Raw genomic sequence first — 20,024 nt, 5'->3', positions numbered from 1 at the left:
TTAAACAGTCAAAGCCAGGTCAGGAAATTGAATTCCAGAACAAATCCAGGTCTCGTGTCTACATTTAAACAGGCAGGTCAGCTAAGTTACAGCAACATAAAGCAATGACACCAGCCTAGCCTGAGGCAAAGCGCTTTAGAAAAGGTTACTGTGGTTACAAATTAAGGATAATACCCCACAGAGCTCACAGAGCTTACAAACATCTTCCCATGACAAACCAGCGTGGAGAGAAAAAAGACGGAAAGCTAGCTGTGGCAGGAATAAAAAACAAAACACTAAAGTTAAGCGCACACACCCTCAGCAGATCAGAGCCAAAGTGGAGTATCACAAATACAATTATTACCACTATTTGTTTTTCAAGATGTCTTTTTTTTTTACTCCAATAGCCATCTGTGCATTACAGTGACTTCACACAACACTCCCTTTAAACTGGAGTCTTATCACGTACGTATGAGCAATAAGAATTTCACAAGTAGTTGCATGGGGGATGGCGGGAGGAGGGGGCTTGGGGAAGTGTAACTTTTGACTGCAGTGAGTCATACAGGGAAGCTGATGGAGCAGACTCTGCTGCCTCACGGGGATAAGGCAAAGCCAAGAGGGTGTGGCAATGATACAGACAGCCACCTTTGTTTGAACTAGGACTGGCTCGGTTTAACCAGAAGGCCATTCACATCTAAAGCCTGACCTGTTGGTTTCACATGGCACGACTGCTCAGCTGGCAGCAAGCAAGGTTAAGATCGGGCTGCAAATGGTTTAGTCACCATAGGAAGAGGAAACATAATAGACCAACAAGCTCATTCTCCTTTAGGGAGAGGAGGAGCGCTTTGGATCTGTTCCAGTCTTCTTTCAAAGACCAGAAGGTTGTTTACAGTAACAGCCAGTTTGGAAAATAACAGTTTTCACACTTACAGCCATTCTGTAACTAAATAGCAAGTGTTTAGCAGTGAGAAAACTGGTGTTACTGTTCAGCACCTGCAGGCATCTGTCAGGGCGTTGGCTGTCTTCTCTGGGCATTATCAAACAAAGAAGAGCGCTGCTAAGACTTAAGCTGCCTTGCCTGAACTAGAACTCTGCATATTCATGCAAACACTTGATGTGCAAGAAACGCTGCTGCTGTGATGGATGATGTGGCCACTATAAGAGACAAACTGGAAATACTTAATTCCTACAACTCAAGGCGGTTTTCACAACTGAAACCAGGGACAGCCGGTGAAATGAGACACGTTTTATGGGCCGAGGGAATCTCGAGGAAACCATTCACCATACACCCACCATAAAGGAAGCGATCTCCTCTTTCGGTTTAGACTCAATAGAAACATTTTTGAATACATAATGGCTCTAAATGTCTAGCAGAAGTTTCAATCCAGGACTTGGAGCATGAACACACATGTCATAGATGCAATCTTTCGAGATGAAAGATGACATCTTTGTGGTCCTTCTGTTTGCTCCAGAAAGGGTACGGTTTCAGGAAACTGTCATGCAGATGACAGTGATACAAATAAACACAATAACGCCACAAGGCAATAATGACACGAATGAGCCAAAATGCTACGAGGTTAAAGGCGGTTACAGATGGTCCGTGCATGCGTGCGTGCATGTGTGTGCGCGAAAGAGAGACAGATCTGTGGAAGGAAACGCAACTTGGCATGCTGTGAGGCCGCTGTAGCCATGCAGCAGCTTGTCTGGTAAGAACAGCAGCTGCATTCCTGAGAGATTTATAATTACCGACTGAGGAACTCTTCTTTCCAGTCCTGCTTTCACACACACCCCCCTCAAATACACACACCTCCTCACCCCCTCCACCTATTCCCCCTTTTTTCACCCTTGGGTCTCTCCCTGCCACCCATCACTCATACAGTGGCCTTGGAGGAGACAGCGCCATGAAAGAAAAATGGATAATGGCTGGCGCATGGAAGTCATTTTGAGATAACATTATAATGTGTGGTTGTGTGCGCTGGCCCAGATTGTTGTTCCCTGTGTTTATGCAATATTTTATCTTCTATGGAAACAGGGCAGATCGCAAATGGAGGTACTGTAGTTCAGCGACAGCAAAAAGATATATATTAAATGATAATCTTAACTAGAGGTAAGGTGTGAATGCCAGTGCTTACCTTTTTCAATCCAAAAGCTGGATTTAAAGAGGAAAAAAAAGTCTGGAAAGTTTAATTTTCCCTGAGATGGCGGCGAGTTGCGACAAAGTCTCGTTTGCTTTGCCTCCGGGGGTTGCTGTGGGTCTAAGTCTGGACTGCAGTCTCTGCAGAGTTTAAAGACCTCTGGACTGACAGGTCAGACACAGATAAAAAGAAGCTGCTGTGCAGCAGCAGTGACCAGCTCACAGAAAAGGCAAACACAGCTGGACAGCAAGGTTTAAAAATACATCCTGGCATCTTTGTGTCTCCGCTCAGCCCAAGTCAAAACAATATCCTTTCAGTCTGAAGCTCACTCTGTCTGACAGTTGCTTGGCACTGGCAAGTGTGGGAATAAAAACACTTGAAAGAGCTTAGAGCACAACTTATGTGAAGCCTCAGAAAGACACTAAAGTAAACAGCCTCAGTCCCAAATTGAGTAAATCATGATGACTTGTATGGCCGGCTACCAGCTGCTGATTGGATTTTTCATCTCTTGATAAGGGCTCATTGATTAAATTAATTATCAGTTAATCTCTCTGATTAATGCCCTGCTTTCTTCCACTCATCAGTCAGGCGTTTCCGTTCTCTGCAGGCCTCCATGACACACAGACAGTCACTCGGTGATCACACACACTCGTGTGAATTTGGTCTCTTGCAACATTCGATTGTTCCTCTTGTTGCCCGTTCTTGACCGTCAGCTTTCCCCTTTCCTCCACTGATCTCAGTCACGTGTGAGCCACAGCACACAGCTGAACAGCTGCACCTACCTGTCTGCTTACCCAAGATCCGGGTGCACTTACACCCCTTAGCTCCCAGTGTAATCTTCATCCTTCCCTCAATGTCTGCTCCCCTCCCCAAATCTCGGGTTTCTACCGGGTTCTGCCATGCATCCAAAAGTGCTTACACAACGAACCTGTAATCTCCATGGGTACAAGCCCAAGCATGGCAGCCTGGCCAAGAAGGAGCACCAGTATGTGACACACCCTTTTTAAACAAATGGCTCAGTCTCAGCCTCACCTATTAGAAAAGTATAACAGCTAAACCTGCAGCTAAAAAAAAAAAAACAACCCAAACAACTGAAAGTGCTGAGGGGTTTTTCAGAGAAGTTTTGATTATTGGAAGCTCATTCCAGACCAAAGTCCAGCAGATGCTGCTGCAGCAGACAGCCAAAAGGGGGAAAGGGAGGGGGAGTCCTAAGGTGGTCGTGTTATCTCCCTCGGGTTAATCAGCAAGCACTGGGTTATCAAGTGCGTGTTAACTGGCATTTATTAAAAGAAGTGTCAGGGGACCATGCCGTAAAAAGTGTGCTACTGGATCAGTGACTGGACCCAACACAATACCCTTCATTGTCACGAGCTCCATAGCTAAGAGAAGCACTGCAGGTCTTAGATTACCTCTGTATAGGATCCCTTAACGCTGAGAAGCAACTCTCCCACACCTTGTTTTCCATACATGCCTATACTCAACCTCCAGCCATGGAGTTGCAATTTGAACCAAACTTTATTCGAACAGACTTCAGATCCCTGGTTCTGACATGCATGGACTTTTTTTCTTTACTTCTGGGCTAAAATTACCGTACTTATGTTGCCCATAATTAAAAAGCTGCATTAGGAAGAAAAAAAATCATGCTGATATAACAGCTTCACTTCTAAACCTACTTTCTTCACGCCTTCAAAAGCCAGTCGATCATATTGATCCTTATCTGTTTTTTATTTTTTATTTTTTGTCCTATGCAGGAATATTAAACCCTTTCTCCTAAAATTCACGCCACAGCACAGTTTCGAGGGACTTTCCCAGCAGGAATTCCAACAAAAAAATAAATAAATAAAAATAATGCCAACACAATAAGGTAGCCATTAATCTGTCGCTTAAGTTCGACAGATAAAAAAGAAGTGCCAGACGTACCGTAACGAAACTTTAAAGACTGATTTAGCCGCTCTCCATTTGAAGCGTCTCCCTGCTTCGCCCTCGCTCTCCAACTCCAAACTTTCAGCGCCCGAAGGAAAACTCCAGGTGAAGCATTTCCGTGAAAAGTTAAACTTCAGGAAACAACTGCAGCCTGGATGTGTTTGCACGCCCGGCTTCAGCCCTCGCGTTTACGGTGCCAGGAGAGCGTGTCCTCTGCTGTCAGCGTCGTTTGTCTGCGGACGCTTCACTGAAGCAAAAAGTGGGACTACCGAGAAAAGTCGCGCCGTTGTCGACCTGAGGTCCCACCTGACGGAGGCTGGGCACACTCAGGTGAGCGCGCGGGGCTGCGGCCGTTGATTTGGCGACATCTAGCGGTGGAACGAGGAAAAACGCGCTAAAAGCATGGAGCAGACTGGGGAGAAACTGGAACTTGATTTTCCCACGGTTAGTTTGCGTTTCAGGTATTTACGTCAGCATTTTTTTATGCATTGTTATATTTTCTCCAGATACCCACACAAAGACAATCACTTTTTATATAAACTCATATATAGGAAAACACACCACGGTTTCATTGCTAAGAGAAGCAGTGTGGGATCAACTTGACAGAGAACAGAACAAAAGGCAGCCAACATCCAAAGGGGAGCTTTGAATGTCCTTCAAGAAGCCTGAAGAACTATTACTGAAGACTACTTAAAGAAACTGTAGATAAAAGCTTGCGTGATGAATAGAGGTGGTCACACCAAATGTTGACTTTCAAGCTCGTTAGAGCTGTACAAACTCTATTTTTGGTTTATATACTGTATTTGCATGTATGTTTGCACGTTTCCAGCAAAACATAAAGAAACGACGGGTGGCTCAAGACTTTTGCACAATACTGTAATAATACAAGAAGAAAATGTTCTTTGTCCTTCTTTAACCTTTTGGATATTCTTGAAAAGCATTTTAGTGAATTACTAGCATGAAATTTTGTATTTTAATAGTATTATATAATAAAAAATATGCCTTATTACTTAAAGATGTTCACATCGTTCAGATCACCTCCTTCATTAAATCCATATTCACATGTCTGAGTGTGTGTTTGTTTCCACTTGTCTGCGAGGAGTGTGATAGGCAGTATGCAAAAACACCTCAAACAAATACTGTTACATGAACCATGCAAACTTGGTCAGCTGAGCTGAGTCCTGGAGGAAGATATTCAATGAAAAGCATGCATGGTCCTGCTAATGTTGACACCTTTGCCTGTAAGGTAGTCTGGGGTACACTTGTGGAAAGTTATTGCTCAGCTCAGCTTTCCACCATGATGTCACTACCTTCTTAAACACACATTGAAACAGGTTGTGAAGAAGGGTAAATATAGCTCTCTGTGGCACCCAGGCTGGTCCGGACATGCGCTAACTGACACATCCAGAGCACGCAGAGTCTGCTCCCAGCACTGACACGGTTTGTGAGCCCATGAGGGAGTCTTAGATAGAATTTCTCCCAGGCCTCCAGTGTTATTAATAAACACAAAATGTGCCTCTGTTTTCCTGGACACAGACACTGCAGAGCTCTCCCTAACAGAAAACCGTGCTATTACAGTAACTGAACAACTGAACATTTAGTCGGACTGCCAGTCAATGTAAGTACACATCTATGTTAATAAAAGCTGTTTCTTTAATTATTTGACAGGTTGAAAGGTTCTGTAGTGTGGCGCTTTAGGATGGGCCTCTCAACTTTAACAGAATGGTTGATGTGTTTGCCTTTACAGTTCATTCCTCTGTCATATAAAACAATGTGTAAAGGAATAAGTGTTTTCAAAACCACAGTCTTACCAGGTGCTGCTTTTAAGGGCTCTCCCCTTGTTTTCTTAGATTCTCTCATGGATGATCAAAGCTCAGTACAGGATGGAAACTCCATGTTATCTACTGATGACTCACATGTGCAAGTGAGATTTTCTGAAGATATCTCAGCGAGCAACCACACAGACTCTGAAGCACTAGGTAGATTTGCTCAAGATCCTATTCTACATATGGAACAGGTGGACATGGAGAGCTTGGGTGAACTCTTTGAGCACTGCATACAGCGAGTATCCTATCTAGAAAGGCAAAGAGATGTGCTGATACAGGAGCTTCTGGTTCTGCAGGAACCTATGCTGCAAGTTGTGGGGTACCTGAGAGCGAAGCTGGAGGGAACACACAGGCTTCTCGCTCTGGCTCAGCTGGATTATGTTGCGGTTTGTGAGGATGTGCAACAGGTAAAGAGGAAACTGTTCACCACAGCCAGAGACTGCATCCAGAGCCAGGTGAAGCTAGCCGAGCAGGAGTACGAGGTGGCTCAGTCTGCTGTTACTCAGGTAGAAAGCACAGGCTTTACATTTAATGATGATTAACTTCTGTAGTGTAGGTTTGCTTAGTATATCAACACCATATAAAACTTGGGGTCTTCATGGCTGCAGATTGTTTATGGTTGGATTTTCAGTTATTTGAGTATCATGAGTATTGGTTCTTGTTAAGTTTTAGTTCTAGCTACTGTTTGCACCCAATAGAGAAATTAGCATTCAGATAAACTCGTGTACCCAACTAAGCCACTGGGTAGTTTCCATTTCCACTCTCTTGCTATATGGGATCCTTTTATTTGCTTAATGTTTTTACCTACAGGTAAAAATAGCCTCCATTATCAAATTTAATACTTTTCATTCGTATTTTACACCTCTTCATAGGAAGAACTCAAGGCTCAAATTCAAAGTCTGACCCAGGAGTTGGTGCAGCTGCAGGACGCCCACCGGAACCAGCTCAATTCCCTCCGTGATCAGGCCACTACGCCCTGCAGGCCCAGGGCCATGAGCGACATCAGCCAGTGTCGCCAGGCCTCCATCAGACTGCAGCGAAGGCTCAGCGGTAGTGTGAAGATGTTGGAAGGCTGGTACGAGCCTCGCCTCATGGCCCTGCTGAAGAGAAGGCAGGTTGGGGAGGAAGCTTTGAGAAAAACCAGGGAGCAGGCAGTGGACCTGAGAGCCGGGCTGAAGCCTCTGAGAGAGGAGATACACAGGCTGGAGGTGCAGAGATCATGTCTGGAACAGAGGATCACTCTTTTGGAGACAGAGCGGCACAAGAGCACTGCACAACATGAGGTACAAGAGAGGTTGGCTAGAACAGATGTTCAGTAAAACTAGATGACTGTATGTTTTTATTTTATGCAGGAGACTGTGGAGAAACTAAAAAAGACTCTGAGAGAACTAGAAGTGGAGTTTGAGGTTCAGAGAAAATCGAAGAAAGGCTTGGAAGATCTTAAAGATGGCCTTTTAGCAGAGCTGACATTTCTGAGGTGGGTTTATCCCAATCATTTCTGCTTTAACTTAGTAAAAGTCTAGATAATAAATGAATAACAAACGTATTTTCTTATAGGGGCTGTGAACTCAGTGACATTACAGAGGAAGAGTCATAATTTTCAATTTCCAGAGGTTCCTCATCAGAGATGAGACCAAATCACACCGCTCACATTACATGTTTGAAAATGCCAAAAATCTACGTCTTGTTATTCGCTCACATCCGACTTAACATCTAAGAGGTTGTGCCAAGAAAACAAAGCAAACAGCTGTACTGTAAATATTTTTTATATGAATATACTTAAGTACACAAAAGATCAGATGCAGAGAAAATGCAGAGAGAAAAAAAAAACACATACAAGTGACAACACAATTTGGGGGAATTTCATACTACAAATACCAGGCAAATTAAAAGGATCAACCTACAGTATGTACAATAACATTTAAAAATGGATCTTCCACAGAAATGTTTCTGCTCAACTAACCAAGATGAAAGAAATAAAACAAAATGCACACTTAGGTGATCATAAACATGTCTGTGGTTTCATCACGAGTCAGATTTCAGTTCGAAAAACTAAAAAGATCTAAAAACCTGATCATTAGAGACCTTGTCTTAAATATGTCACGTGATGACATGGCAGCATTTTATTCTTTTATTTTCTACAAAACACTGCTGCTCAAAATGTATTTTAAAAAGACTGTTTTTTCACCCAGTGCTGGTAAACGGATCCATTTTTAATGAGCAGGTCAAAAGAAGAAGAGACGTGGAGACCGGACTCATGCCTGGACTTCTGAATCTGCAGCACCTTCTGGGTCCTCGTCATTGTAGATATTTTCAGCCTGCAGACAATTGCCAAAAAAATAAAAGATTTTTAATGTAACTGCTCTTCTATGTTATAATAATAAATGCACTTTACTATTCAAATCCTCGCTGTGTTGTAACTGATCGAGTTTTCTTTACAAAGCCTTTACCATCTGCCACACTTGCATGATGTTGTCCTCTGATACTGAACAGATGACCCACGGCTCGTTGGGGTTCCAAGAGAAGTCTGAGATCTTAGCTGTGTGTCCTCCGTGGATGAACTGAAATGAAATGAAGCAGAAAGATTTAGCACAATGATCAAGATTTAGCTTAAAAAATAAAACAAAGCCAATATTTGAAAGCAACATTACAGTATTTCCCACACAAAGACTTTGGCATGCTCTTCCAGTGTGGCGGCATCTTACTGACAGACCGACCAAGCCACTGTTAAGGCATTGACCACTGCTTCTCCAGAAAAATCATGTAGCTTGCTGGACTCCAACTCTATTGTCATGGATTGCATATGGTGACAGTAGTCCTTGTACTGCTCTACAGAGCCGCTGCAAGCTACAGGGTCACTAACTACAAACTGCAGCAGGTGGAGAAGTTAGTGTGCCACAAGACATTTCTCAGGCTGCTGAGCAGAACAATGACTATCATCACCAGCTGCAGTCCATGCATTGGTGGAGCTGTAGTCCATCTGCTGGACAAGACTGTTACTGGAGAGTGTGGGTGCACAGAGCCTCTGACATCACCACAAATATGCTAATTTTGTTGAGAAAAACTGCATCATCACCACCGCTCATTGTCACAACTCACCAGCAGCTCAGGAGGGCCATCCTCAGCATCCTCTGGTGACTGCTCCTCTCCAATCTTACTAAGGTCCCAGACGTTGAGCCGCCTGTCGGTGCCGCTGGAGGCCAGGATGGTTTCGTTATGAGGAGACCACTGAACCTGTTGGGGAAAGATGTGGACATGAAACCTCTCTAATTAAGTCCCCCCCTTGCAGTACTTTGGTGAAATTAGGTGAATATAATTGTAAGTATTATATCTATTGTTTAACACTTTTGGTTGTACACTTGGTACAAGCAAGTGGACAACCAAAAGTGTTAAACAATTTTCCATCACATATTTTCACAAGTTACAACAAAGTCCTACAATCCTTTTTCTCTAAAATGTTCTTCCCAAAGTTGAACACCCCCCCCCACACACACACACACACTGTTTTCCACCAGTTTACCTCATTGTATTGACTTTGTATGCAACTGTAACTGTAAAAGCAAACAGCTTCCTGACAGTTTGTCTTTTTGTTAACTTAATTATACCATAAATAACAATTGCATTTCATCTTTTGTAGCCACAAGCTAGTTAATCACCAGACACATATCTCAGCCTAAATAGCCTCACTACACAATGCAGTTACTGAGCTGAAACATTCAAGCCGAAGTTTACACAACAACTACAGATTTATTGCGAGGAAGTTCACTTCTTACCTGGAAGATCTCGTCCTTGTGGGATTCAAACGAGTGAAGCTTCAGCTTCAGGTTTCTCAAGTCCCAAAGAGCCACAGTCTGCAAGTAAAAGGAGGCTGATTCAGTACAGTATCAACATGCTATTCACTGTAACTGTCTGAAAGAAAGATGCCTCACCTTATCTGCAGAGCCAGTGGCAAGAATGAACTCGCTGTAAGGATTGAAAGACAGGCAGTTGACCTCAGCAGTGTGGGCATCCACTGCATGGCTAGGCTTGGAGGTGTTGTTGGACCGCGTGTCCCAACTGTTCCAAAAACAGACAAAAGCACCAGTGTCAGGAAGAAATGTGAAACTGAACAACAACTTTGTTTTAATGACATTGGCTGAGGCTGCTTACATCATCAGTTTCTGGTCATCTGCCACAGATCCAAAGAGCGATTCGTGGAGAAGGTGCCAGGAGACATCCTCCACCACAGCAGTGTGGCCTGTGAAGATAGTCTTGGCATCCACAATCTTCCCCTCTTTGGGAACTGTGCTGATATCCCACAGGCATATAGTCTGCAAAGAGCACAGAGTAATGTTAAAAAGAAAAGAAAAGAAAAAAGAAGTAACAAATGACTATCAATGTGATAGAAGACAAAGAAGCATTTTTACAAGAATAAGGTAGGCATGTCAAGACAGGTTTCTTACATGGTCATCAGAAGCACTGAGGAGACAGCCACTAAGGTTTGGGTTCCATGAGAGGCCATAGCCCTCCTTCTGGTGGCCCCTCAGACGGAGATCTGGGGTGCATTCTCCAGAAGGGTCTTTAACAGAAATAATGTCACTGTTAAAAAGCCTCTAGAGCTTCAAATGTAGTAACACATGATATGCAGTTATGCAAGAAAAAGTGTTCTTTCTGCAAACCTACCAGGCTTGGAGGGGTGCTTTGTGTAATCAAAGACTAGGACATCACTGGTGGGGGTCTTGGTGGCAATGATGCAAGGATTCTGAGGCATGTATCGGGCCCTGTTCACTTCTCCTTCATGGTTGATCTTGATCTCAATCTCTATTTTCCCACTAACAGATCCAAAGCCTCCAAACTCTGAAATAAAAAGACAACAGATACATGAAGCTCTTCCATTCCACGAAGCAGGTTTTAGGGTGACCTACGCACCAGGGATTTTTATGTATTTTTTAGACAAAAAATGCAACCCTTAAGTTACGTAGTGTCTTATATGCCCAGTGTTCCTGTTAACCAGTTTTGCTCTTAATAAATATTTGATAAACATATTACAGAACTTAAAAAAGCAATTAAAAAAAGTACATAAGCTACTATTCTACTTGTTCAGCTGACATTCACTATTGCCCTTACTTCGCTGAATGAGGTTAAATTTGATTCATGCTGTTATAAATACGTTACTTCCTTTTCCTTCCCCTTGTGAGCAGAGTTGCCCATAGCCAACAATGGTGTTCTTTCTGCACCATCACACAATTATCAATAAGCTATATAGGAGCTGGATAGCGCTACATTAACAATGTGCAAAATTAAAACACTACTGAAATGTCCTCCAAACTCTCTGCATTCACCAGGTCTAACAACTTTTCTGGTGGAAGTGTACTAGTATTACTGTGCTAAAGTTGGATTAGATCAATTAAATTAATATCATCCAGATCCAGCTTAGGCATGTGAACTAGTCTTGTAACATAGGTTCTCAATGGACTTTTTATGCTCTCACCTCCTTTCTCGCTGTCATAGTGTGAAGCATCAAACTGGGCATCATCATTCGGCAGTTGAACGCTGGCAATTACGAGGTGATTCTGCTCATCAGAAGTATGGGTCCCCAGAACCAGCCTGTGCACACTGTAGTCCTTTCCCTCTGGTCTGTAGACATATGGCATGACATTTACGTATCTGCTACAATCTCTTGTTGTGACTTGAAGCCTGAAAAGGTGTTGCAGATCTCCCATTTACCTGGTGACATCTGGGAGCCACTGAGCAGTGAGGCTTGGCCACTCCAGAGCATGGGTCATGACCAGATCATAGAGGAAAGGGGTGTTCTTCTTCCAAATCTTATACTCCTCATTGATCACCCTTTCCTCCACAGCGTCATCAAAAGCCGCTGCAACAGTAACATTCAACACAAAGCTACGTTATAGTCAAATTTACAAACATATGCAGCAGCTACTTGAGGAAGTCTTTTCCTTGTTTTAATATCAGGACTAGCATTTTAGTTGATTTTATCAATAAAGTAACAGTAGCACACAATGCTAGAGCAGCTGTCGCCCTATAAATAAATAATACAGTCTTTCTGAAGATTATTATATTGGTGCAGTATATCAGACTGCACTGGTGAATTAAAAACCCTTTTCACCGGCGCGTTAGCAGCTAACGCTAACATCAGCTAACAGCTAGCTGAGTGCTTTCTAACAATGAAAGGTGATGCTGGCTGGCGCGCCAACCACCGCCGCTACATCCTGATTCGCATTTTCTGTCACTCTTGACAGCACACACACATAAATAACGTTCTTATTAAAAAACGTAGACGTCCTTACCGTCTTTATCAGCCATTGTGTGGTTATAATACCGCTACTAATGACAAAAAGAAGTATTTTTTAGGGAGAGCGCTCAGAAGACAGCACGACGGCTCGCAATGGCGCCAACTCCATAGAACGCGCCTAGCCAATCAGAGTCGACGACAAAACCGACAGGAAGTCATTACGCGACACATTACTACATCCGGTGCTGTGCCAAAAAAAGTAACTTCCGGTATTTGCAAACTGTAATGATAATAACAATGATAGGTAGTATTTAAGCCGTTGTGAATAAGTTGGCCATTTTTTAATGACAGCTGAAAGCCCTGTTTTGCAAGGAGGAGCTCTATAACATATACATACGCGTCTATGCTCTATAAACTCTCTAGAGGTTCCTATTGCTAGTAATTTTTACAATTTATCATTTGTTTAATTATTTCTGTTAATATATCCATTGTGTAACAATGTAAAAGCTGACGGACAAGAAGAAATGAGAAAAAAGAGCGAAGAAAAAAAATAAGTGTTCTTCTTCTTTCACGGAAGCAGTACGGCGAGTCAAGCCTGCCCGGAAATTCAAGAAGGAGAACACACAGACATGGTCTAGATAAACGTCTAGATAAACCTTTTCAACGAGCTTCTGTCTACAATGGACGATCGTGTGTTAGACTTGACAGAGGCACAGAAAACTGTCAAATCAAAATACCCGCCGATCAACAAGAAATATGAATGTAAGTGCGACGTTATGATACTTAAAGTCGGAGCAACCGCACCAACCACGATGCTGGTGCGTTTCAGTGGAAGTCGAAATTTCCGAGTTGTCAATATTTTAAGCTGGACCGCCCCCTCATGTCACCACCAACAATCACCCCGACTATAACTGGGCTCTGTCTTTAAACGTGTGGGAGCGGTGCTTTTGAACGAACGAACGAACGAACAAACAAACAAACAAACAAACAAACTGTGACGTATTGTTCACAAGGCGAAAAACAAATCCTGATTTTTCTTCCCGTTCCTACTTTGAGTTGCAGTTGAAAATTCCACGTGGGAAATGAAAACTCTGACTTCAAATGCTAATAGTTCCTTTGATTCCACGATAAGCTATTTTTTTTTCCTAAAGTCTAGTTTTATTTTGATTTCAGTGAGCTAAAAGGATTGCTCGTGTTAAATTTTCTCAAAATTCAAATTCCAAAAAGATCTTTAATATGTGCAGTTTTTTTTTTTTTACATTTGTGTGAAAGAGATTCTATTTTTCACGAGACTATATAGTCCTGTGAAAAATTTAGTGCAACCTTACTCTTTCAGGTAAGCAGGAGGTAGGCGCTGTTAATCAAATGTACCTGATTAACTGATCACCAACAAGTGTGACCACCTATAAACAAAAACAGCAGATTTGCCAATTTCCTATTGATGTCTCCTGTACTGTGTGACAGGTTTCTAATTTTTTTGTTGTTATTAAAGTCTCACATCTGAGAACTAATGTGCACAATAGTGAGCCATCCAGTTCTTCTTTGTCAGTGTTGTATGGATGTTGCCAGTCTACTTTAAATGTGTAATTATGCGTCCTTCATGTCAAGAAAACTAATCTTGAGGCTACAAACCCATCAAGTTTTACACCGATCTCTACCGTCTCTTCCCTTTATTCCTGAAGTATCACATAAAGTGGTTTTCCACCACATGCAGTCCATTTTATATATCAAAAATATCGGTCAGCTTCTTCAGTCTTTGTTTACATTTATTTATAGAAATTATATTTGTAAGGTATCTGATACATTAAAATTAGTATTATTTGCAGACCACACAAATATTTTTGTTCTGGAGGGAATCTAAAGCTTGCTGGATACAATCCAAACTGTAAGGAAGAATTTATTAGTTACCAAATAGTGGAAAGGGGGGTGGAATTAAATAAGCTTATGCTTCTTCCTACTCCTTTTTGAACATGTAAGTTATTTATAATTATTATTGTTTTGTTTTCCTTTTGTTGTCTCTTTTTCCCCTGTTGTTGTTATACTATTTTAACATGTTCAAAATAAAGGTATATACAAATACAAACCTGCGGTGTACCTCAAGGCTCCATTATGGGTCTAATCCTGAGTTTTAAAGAGCTACCTTAAAAAAGTTAATTAAGTAGTTCTTCAAAATAAATGCTCACATAAGTACCTGGAGACATGTCAGGATTGCTGCCAGTGGCAAGGCGTTAGGACTTTAATTCAGTCAACTCATGATATTACCTCTTTTTTTTTTTCAGACCTGGATCACACAGCAGATGTACAGTGAGTACCCTTTTGGTATAGTAAAACCATGTTCCTCTGTTTTTTCTTACACTTAAAAAACCCCAAAAAACTTCTTTTTTTCTTTTCCAAGAATTCACTCTTGGGGAGGCTCTTTGGAGGAAGCCTTTGAGCAGTGTGCCATGGGCATGTTCGGCTACATGACGGACACAGAGACGGTGGAACCGACAGATACAGTTGAAGTGGAATCGGAGGGTGAGAGTCTCTCACCAAGATTTCAACAGACTTCAGTTGTACCTACTTTCTACCTGTGTCAGTCTGGCTGTTTGCAGAGCAGACCAGCTAAAATCTGTGTTTATTTTTTGTTCCTAAAAGGTGAAGACATGGAGTCGCTTCTCTTCCACTTCCTAGATGACTGGTTATACAAGTTTAGTGCAGATCTTTTCTTTATTCCTAGGGTGAGTGTCTTGGTCACTTGTGTATTACTTAACACGTACTTTAAACTTCTTTACATTGATTGATTGCATACCTGTTTTTGTTTGCAATAGCATTTGAGGCCTGAGCCTTTATAAAATAGATCAGTTTTGATATACAGTATTACTTAAATGGGTAAGTATAAAATCTTTCTATGACACGGAAATATAACATAGACTTCATAGATTTCTATGAAAGCAGGACAGAAAGCAACATGTATTGCTATCTTAACCACCTCCAAATTCTATGTCAATCCACATTTTTATGGGACCAATGAAACAGTTAGATCCATAAGTATTTTGACCCTGTTTTGTCATTTTGCCTTTATACACTCCCCAAAGCAATTTTAGCTTTAATTCAAGGTTTTTAACAGAAATACGGCATTCACTATTCAAGAATTATATACACAGTCGCTTATTTTCAGATTCTCCAAAGTAATTGGACAATTGACTTGCAAGCTGTTTCGTGGCCTGTTGATGCCTTCTTCCTGATTACTTCAGGACAAAATAACTACAACGATCTGGATTTGATTCCATGAGTTTATTTTTGCATTTTATAGCTTTTTACCGGAGCTCTCAATGTGAGGTCCAAAGAGTGGTCGATGCATGTGAAGGAAGCCATCGTAGTCTGGAAAAAAAATAAAATAAAAAAAAACCTAAAAAGGAAATGGAAAAAAACTTTAGTAAGTGGTCAAATCAACATGTGGTGCATTCTGTAAAATAATGAATGAATCATCTGGCCAACTCAGCAACATCAAAAGCCTTGAAAGACCACAGAAGACAACTAAAGTTGATGATTGAGGAAATCTTTACTGTTAAGAAAAACCACTTCACAACACACAGACAATTCAGGAACACTGTCGAGGAGGTAAGCGTGCCGTTGTCAAGGTCTGCAATCAAAAGACAAGTTCATGAATGGAAACAGAGGATTTACAGCAAGGGGGAAACCACAGGTTACACTCAGCAACAAGGACATCAGATTAGAACATTAAAAAAAACAAACAAAGAGCCTGCCTACAAAAGTAAGGAGACAGACTGAAACAGCTCATGATCACACAGATGCCACATCATCTGTCAAACATAGTTGAGGCAATGTTATGGCATGAGCATGTAGGACTGCCAGTTCAACTGGGCCTCTTGTTAGTACTGGTGGTGTGGCTGCTGATAGAAGCAGCAGGATGAATTCTGAGTGTACAGGGCCGTACACTCTGCTCAGACTCAGTCAGATTCTGCGCTTCACAGTGCAAATGGAGAGGTCTTTAAGGAAAAAGAAATGGGATATTCTTCAATGGCCACATCAGTAACCGATTGAGCATGCTACAAACAAGCAGCAATTTAATTTTGTTTTAGTTTATCCAATTACATTTGAGCCTCTGACAATGGAAGACTGTGTATAAAAATGTCTGTAATTCCTAATGTTGTACTTAAAATTCCTTAACATTAAAGCTGAAAGTCTGCACTTAAATCAGATCTTGTATTATTTAGTTTTAAATCCAGTGTGGTGGTGAACTTACCCAAAACAACTGGTAATATTATCTTTTTTTTTTTTTATATATATATATAATCAGTCTCTAAATATTATAGGCTGCAAGTAACTTTGCCTGCTGTTCCTTATTTATGTTCCAGTTATGAGGTTGCTACATTTATGATGTGCTAACAATTGTGTCATATCTTTCCATCAGGAGATCAAAGTTTTACATATTGACAGAATGCGTTTCAAGATTCGCTCCATTGGGTAAGTTTGGGGTCCTCCTCAATAACACTGAAGTTGTGTCTTAATAATTATTTTAAAAAATTATTACATACAATTCAAACCTGAGCTAATGTGGACCAACTTTGTAATTTGTTTTTAAGGCAAAGGTCAAACTTTATCTCATTCATTTTGTTGAACTATCTCAGATTATCATGAAAAGGACGTGCAAAAAAGTTCAAAGTCCTTTGGTGTCTGTTTGTAATTTTAAAATGTTCCATATTTTTCCAATATACAAAAAGATCACTGGGTTTAAACGGGTTGGGTTTGGGGAAAAAATAGTTTATCAGAGATAGAAAATTCAGTTTTACTGTCTCTGTATTTTTCTCTTTACTGCTACTTTCTTTGCTCTATTTTTCTTTGGTTTATGAAAGGTGGGGTGAAGAATTTTCTCTGGAAAAGCACCCACAGGTAAGCCAGAGAAAGAAGTAAAATGACACTCATTAGAAGAAATACATAAAATGAATAATTAACTCTACAAAACTACAACGCAACTGCAGTAACTTAGATGTCATTTGTTGTCCTTCTAGGGAACTGAGGTGAAAGCCATCACATATTCAGCAATGCAAATCCATGATAAAGAAAAACCAGAAATATTTGCCATCATTGATATTTGATATGACTTTGAGAAGAAGCTCACACTCACTGGTTCAGTAAAAGTGGGAAGTTTAAGTGGCCTTTTAATTCAATGCACTGATTTTTTGGCTAGTACAGTCTTTTTTGGGGCATGTAAGATAAACTCTTTATTTAAATTAAAAAAAAGAATTTTAAAATTAGCCTTACATTTAAATAAGACTTGTGGAGATATCAATTATTCGGAGGGAATACACTGAATTTGAACTGTGTACCTGAAGTCAAAATTACCAAATTTAAGCTAAAATTTTCATTTTAGGAGATTGTTACTCTAATTTGTGATCATTTTGAAGGTGTGTTGATGCATTATATGTCATTGTAAATAAATAAGCAAATGTTTACCTTTGACACAGAATTGAGTCACCTGTTTTTCAACTTAAAATCTCAGTTTAAGTATTTTATGGAGGTGTTGTGATTCAATAGGACAGAGGTGCAAAAAGGTCATCATTTATCACCATATTTCAGCAAAGAATACTGAATTGGAAAAAATATGCACAACTTATTTTGAGATTTGAAATGTACACTTTTGAACTGTTTAAACCTGTTCATACAAATATGAGCTGCATTAAATGTACATGAGTGTACATCATAACACAATTACTGATTTTAAGCTGTTCATTATGCAAACTCAACTCCATTTTTACACATCTATTTTAAAATCACTGGTATTTGAAAATGCATTAGGAGATTTGTAGTGCTTGCCTTATCACATTAAACTTCCTATTAAGCCACATCTACTAATCCTGGCTGGACTTTTTAGCTGAGAGGCTGTCAGAAGAATGAAATAGGACCTGACCAGAATGATCAAAGCAAAGGCTGCGCAGTGAAACATCAAATGTAAGATGAGTGTATTCTACAAAACACTTCCCTGCATTAGACAGCAGGATATTCATGTCTGGGCTTGTGTCTTATTTCCAGAGAGTAACTGAACAAAGCTTTTCTAAGAAACATCCAAAGCTTGTTTTCAATAGATATCTCAGACAAAGCGGTATAACACCAGGAAGCTGCCTGTATGAATAACTGAAAGTACAGGCAGCAGTATTCTATGTATAAGAGAAATGTTTTGGTCATTGACTAAATACACATACCAGGTAAAACAGAATATAGTGTTAAAACGGGATGTTGTATACTGTAGTGCTTCAGATAACTGAGAAAGAACATTAAATTTGGTTATGTATTATGTGGAAGAATAAATGAGAATAATTTTTTTTTTAAAAAGAGAAAAAGAAAAACAACAGAGTGAAAGGGACATTAAAAAAGTAAATTGTGTAAAATCATTCCTATGACAGATAAATTTACAAATATTCAAGTTCATCAACTCAAGTAAGTGAATGAGTAAATAAACAGATATTTTTATTTATTTCGTTTTATTTTTGAGCAGCTTTGACTTTTGGGTTTACAGTTTAGTGTCATACTACAATTAATTTAACTTGCATTAAAGACTTGTTCTTGGAAATATCATGAAATAGTTTCAGATATATGGTTTGAGGTTTATATGCAGAGATGTTTTCAGGAAGTACAAGCTCATTCATTTCAGAATTGTGGGATATTGTTTGAGCATTGTTTGTAAATGGAGCTGGCCTTTGAAAAACTGTGTGGTCTGTTTTGATCATGTTCCGGAGCGATGCACTACACAGTTTGTATGTATTGAATTTCAAAACTTTGTTGTGACATTTTACAATAAATTATATCATAATCCAGACTATTGTAGATGTGGGTAAATGGTGTGTAGTGCTGTTTGCTGTCTGCTTGTGAGAACTGTCTGAACTAATTTATTATTCAAGTTTCTTTATTTTTATCTGAATACTAATTTTAAAACTCAGATTAAAGAACCCAAAGATCATTTGTGTCATGTGCTGGTTGATTTCATCAGGCTACAATTTCCTGCTTCTTGAAGGACATTCAAAGCTCTTCTTTGGTTGTTGGGTGCCTTTTTTTTGTTCTGTTCTCTGATAAGATCATCCGATGCTGTTTCATTAATGTTGAGGTCTGGGCTCTGGGGAGGCCAGTCCATGACTGGTAATGTTTTTTTTTTTCTATGCTTTTACTGCATTGCCAGTGTGTTTGCGATCATTTTCACGCTGAAAAATGAAACCGTTCACAGTCAGTTTTTCAGATATTACTGCATGGTGGATCAAATTTTGACTATACTTTTCTGTGTTCATAGTTCCAACTATTTTGCCAACATCAGCAAAACCACTGGCTACAATGTAGCCACAAAGAGATGACTGTAGGCATTCAGATGACTATAGACACTCACTGTAGTTATGCTTTCTGACCTCCTCTGCAAATATTGATGATGGTCACTCAGTAAAACATTCTACCACTGTGCAGTTCTCATGTAATTTGGCATACCTCAGCCCTTTTCTCCATGTTTCCCTTCCTTGGAAATGGCTTCTTATGGCCACTCTTCCACTGAGACCAGGCTTTGAGGCTTCTCTGAACTATAGATGGATCACCTGAAGGGATAAATGCATCTCTCAGGTCCTGTGTCAGGTCTATGCTATATTCCTCCCGCTGTTTCTTAAGGACATTGCTTTCATATAACATTCATCTGCTGTAGATGGCTGTTTAGGCCTACTACCTTTTTTTTTGTCCTCTATTTTCCTCAAGGTTTTTGAGGAAAGTGGAGCACGCTCCACACCGTGCTGAGATGATTTTGCGGTAATAGCTCCTTGTTTTATCCCTGTCAACCCTGGTTTCTTTGGAATTTTCCATACAATCAATTAAAGAAATGGCGACAAATTATGTGTTTTTGCAACAGGCTGCTATTAAGAAAGAGCCTAAAGATAAAATTACAATGAATGGATC

At 40.3% G+C, this 20,024-nt stretch overlaps 4 protein-coding genes across 4 annotated transcripts in view; 2 read left to right on the top strand and 2 right to left on the bottom strand.

The window, feature by feature from the left end:
• The window catches only part of LOC116322294 (uncharacterized protein KIAA1522-like), a 32,079-nt gene extending 27,431 nt beyond the window's left edge, over positions 1-4,648 (bottom strand). The window contains exon 1 of the mRNA XM_031742326.2: positions 4,035-4,648. The gene's annotated coding sequence lies outside the window, so the exon portion shown is untranslated. The remainder of the gene's footprint in view (positions 1-4,034) is intronic.
• Positions 4,649-5,808: 1,160 nt separating this feature from the next.
• On the top strand, positions 5,809-7,693 carry LOC116322295 (syncoilin-like). Its single transcript, XM_039603272.1, has 4 exons — positions 5,809-6,369; positions 6,736-7,146; positions 7,216-7,340; positions 7,421-7,693. Exons 1-4 carry the CDS (start codon positions 5,809-5,811, stop codon positions 7,458-7,460), a joined length of 1,137 nt encoding a protein of 378 aa, XP_039459206.1. The 3' UTR covers positions 7,461-7,693.
• On the bottom strand, positions 7,614-12,306 carry LOC116322346 (histone-binding protein RBBP4). The gene is made up of 11 exons (XM_031742381.2): positions 12,151-12,306; positions 11,570-11,717; positions 11,334-11,479; positions 10,526-10,699; positions 10,306-10,421; positions 10,013-10,173; positions 9,793-9,919; positions 9,637-9,714; positions 8,963-9,097; positions 8,314-8,424; positions 7,614-8,181 (listed from the first exon to the last, which is right to left on the bottom strand). The coding sequence occupies exons 1-11, from the start codon at positions 12,164-12,166 to the stop codon at positions 8,119-8,121; spliced, it is 1,275 nt and encodes a 424-aa protein (XP_031598241.1). The 5' UTR covers positions 12,167-12,306; the 3' UTR covers positions 7,614-8,118.
• Positions 12,307-12,374: 68 nt separating this feature from the next.
• Positions 12,375-19,056, top strand: zbtb8os (zinc finger and BTB domain containing 8 opposite strand). The gene is made up of 8 exons (XM_031742424.2): positions 12,375-12,520; positions 12,676-12,857; positions 14,375-14,399; positions 14,491-14,612; positions 14,733-14,815; positions 16,513-16,565; positions 16,955-16,991; positions 17,111-19,056. Exons 2-8 carry the CDS (start codon positions 12,776-12,778, stop codon positions 17,195-17,197), a joined length of 489 nt encoding a protein of 162 aa, XP_031598284.2. The 5' UTR covers positions 12,375-12,520; positions 12,676-12,775; the 3' UTR covers positions 17,198-19,056.
• Positions 19,057-20,024: the final 968 nt, after the last annotated feature.

Source organism: Oreochromis aureus, linkage group 19 (assembly GCF_013358895.1).
Source record: "Oreochromis aureus strain Israel breed Guangdong linkage group 19, ZZ_aureus, whole genome shotgun sequence".
NCBI lineage: Eukaryota > Metazoa > Chordata > Actinopteri > Cichliformes > Cichlidae > Oreochromis > Oreochromis aureus.
Note: the sequence above shows the minus strand (reverse complement) of the source record. Positions and strands in the feature narration are given on the sequence as shown.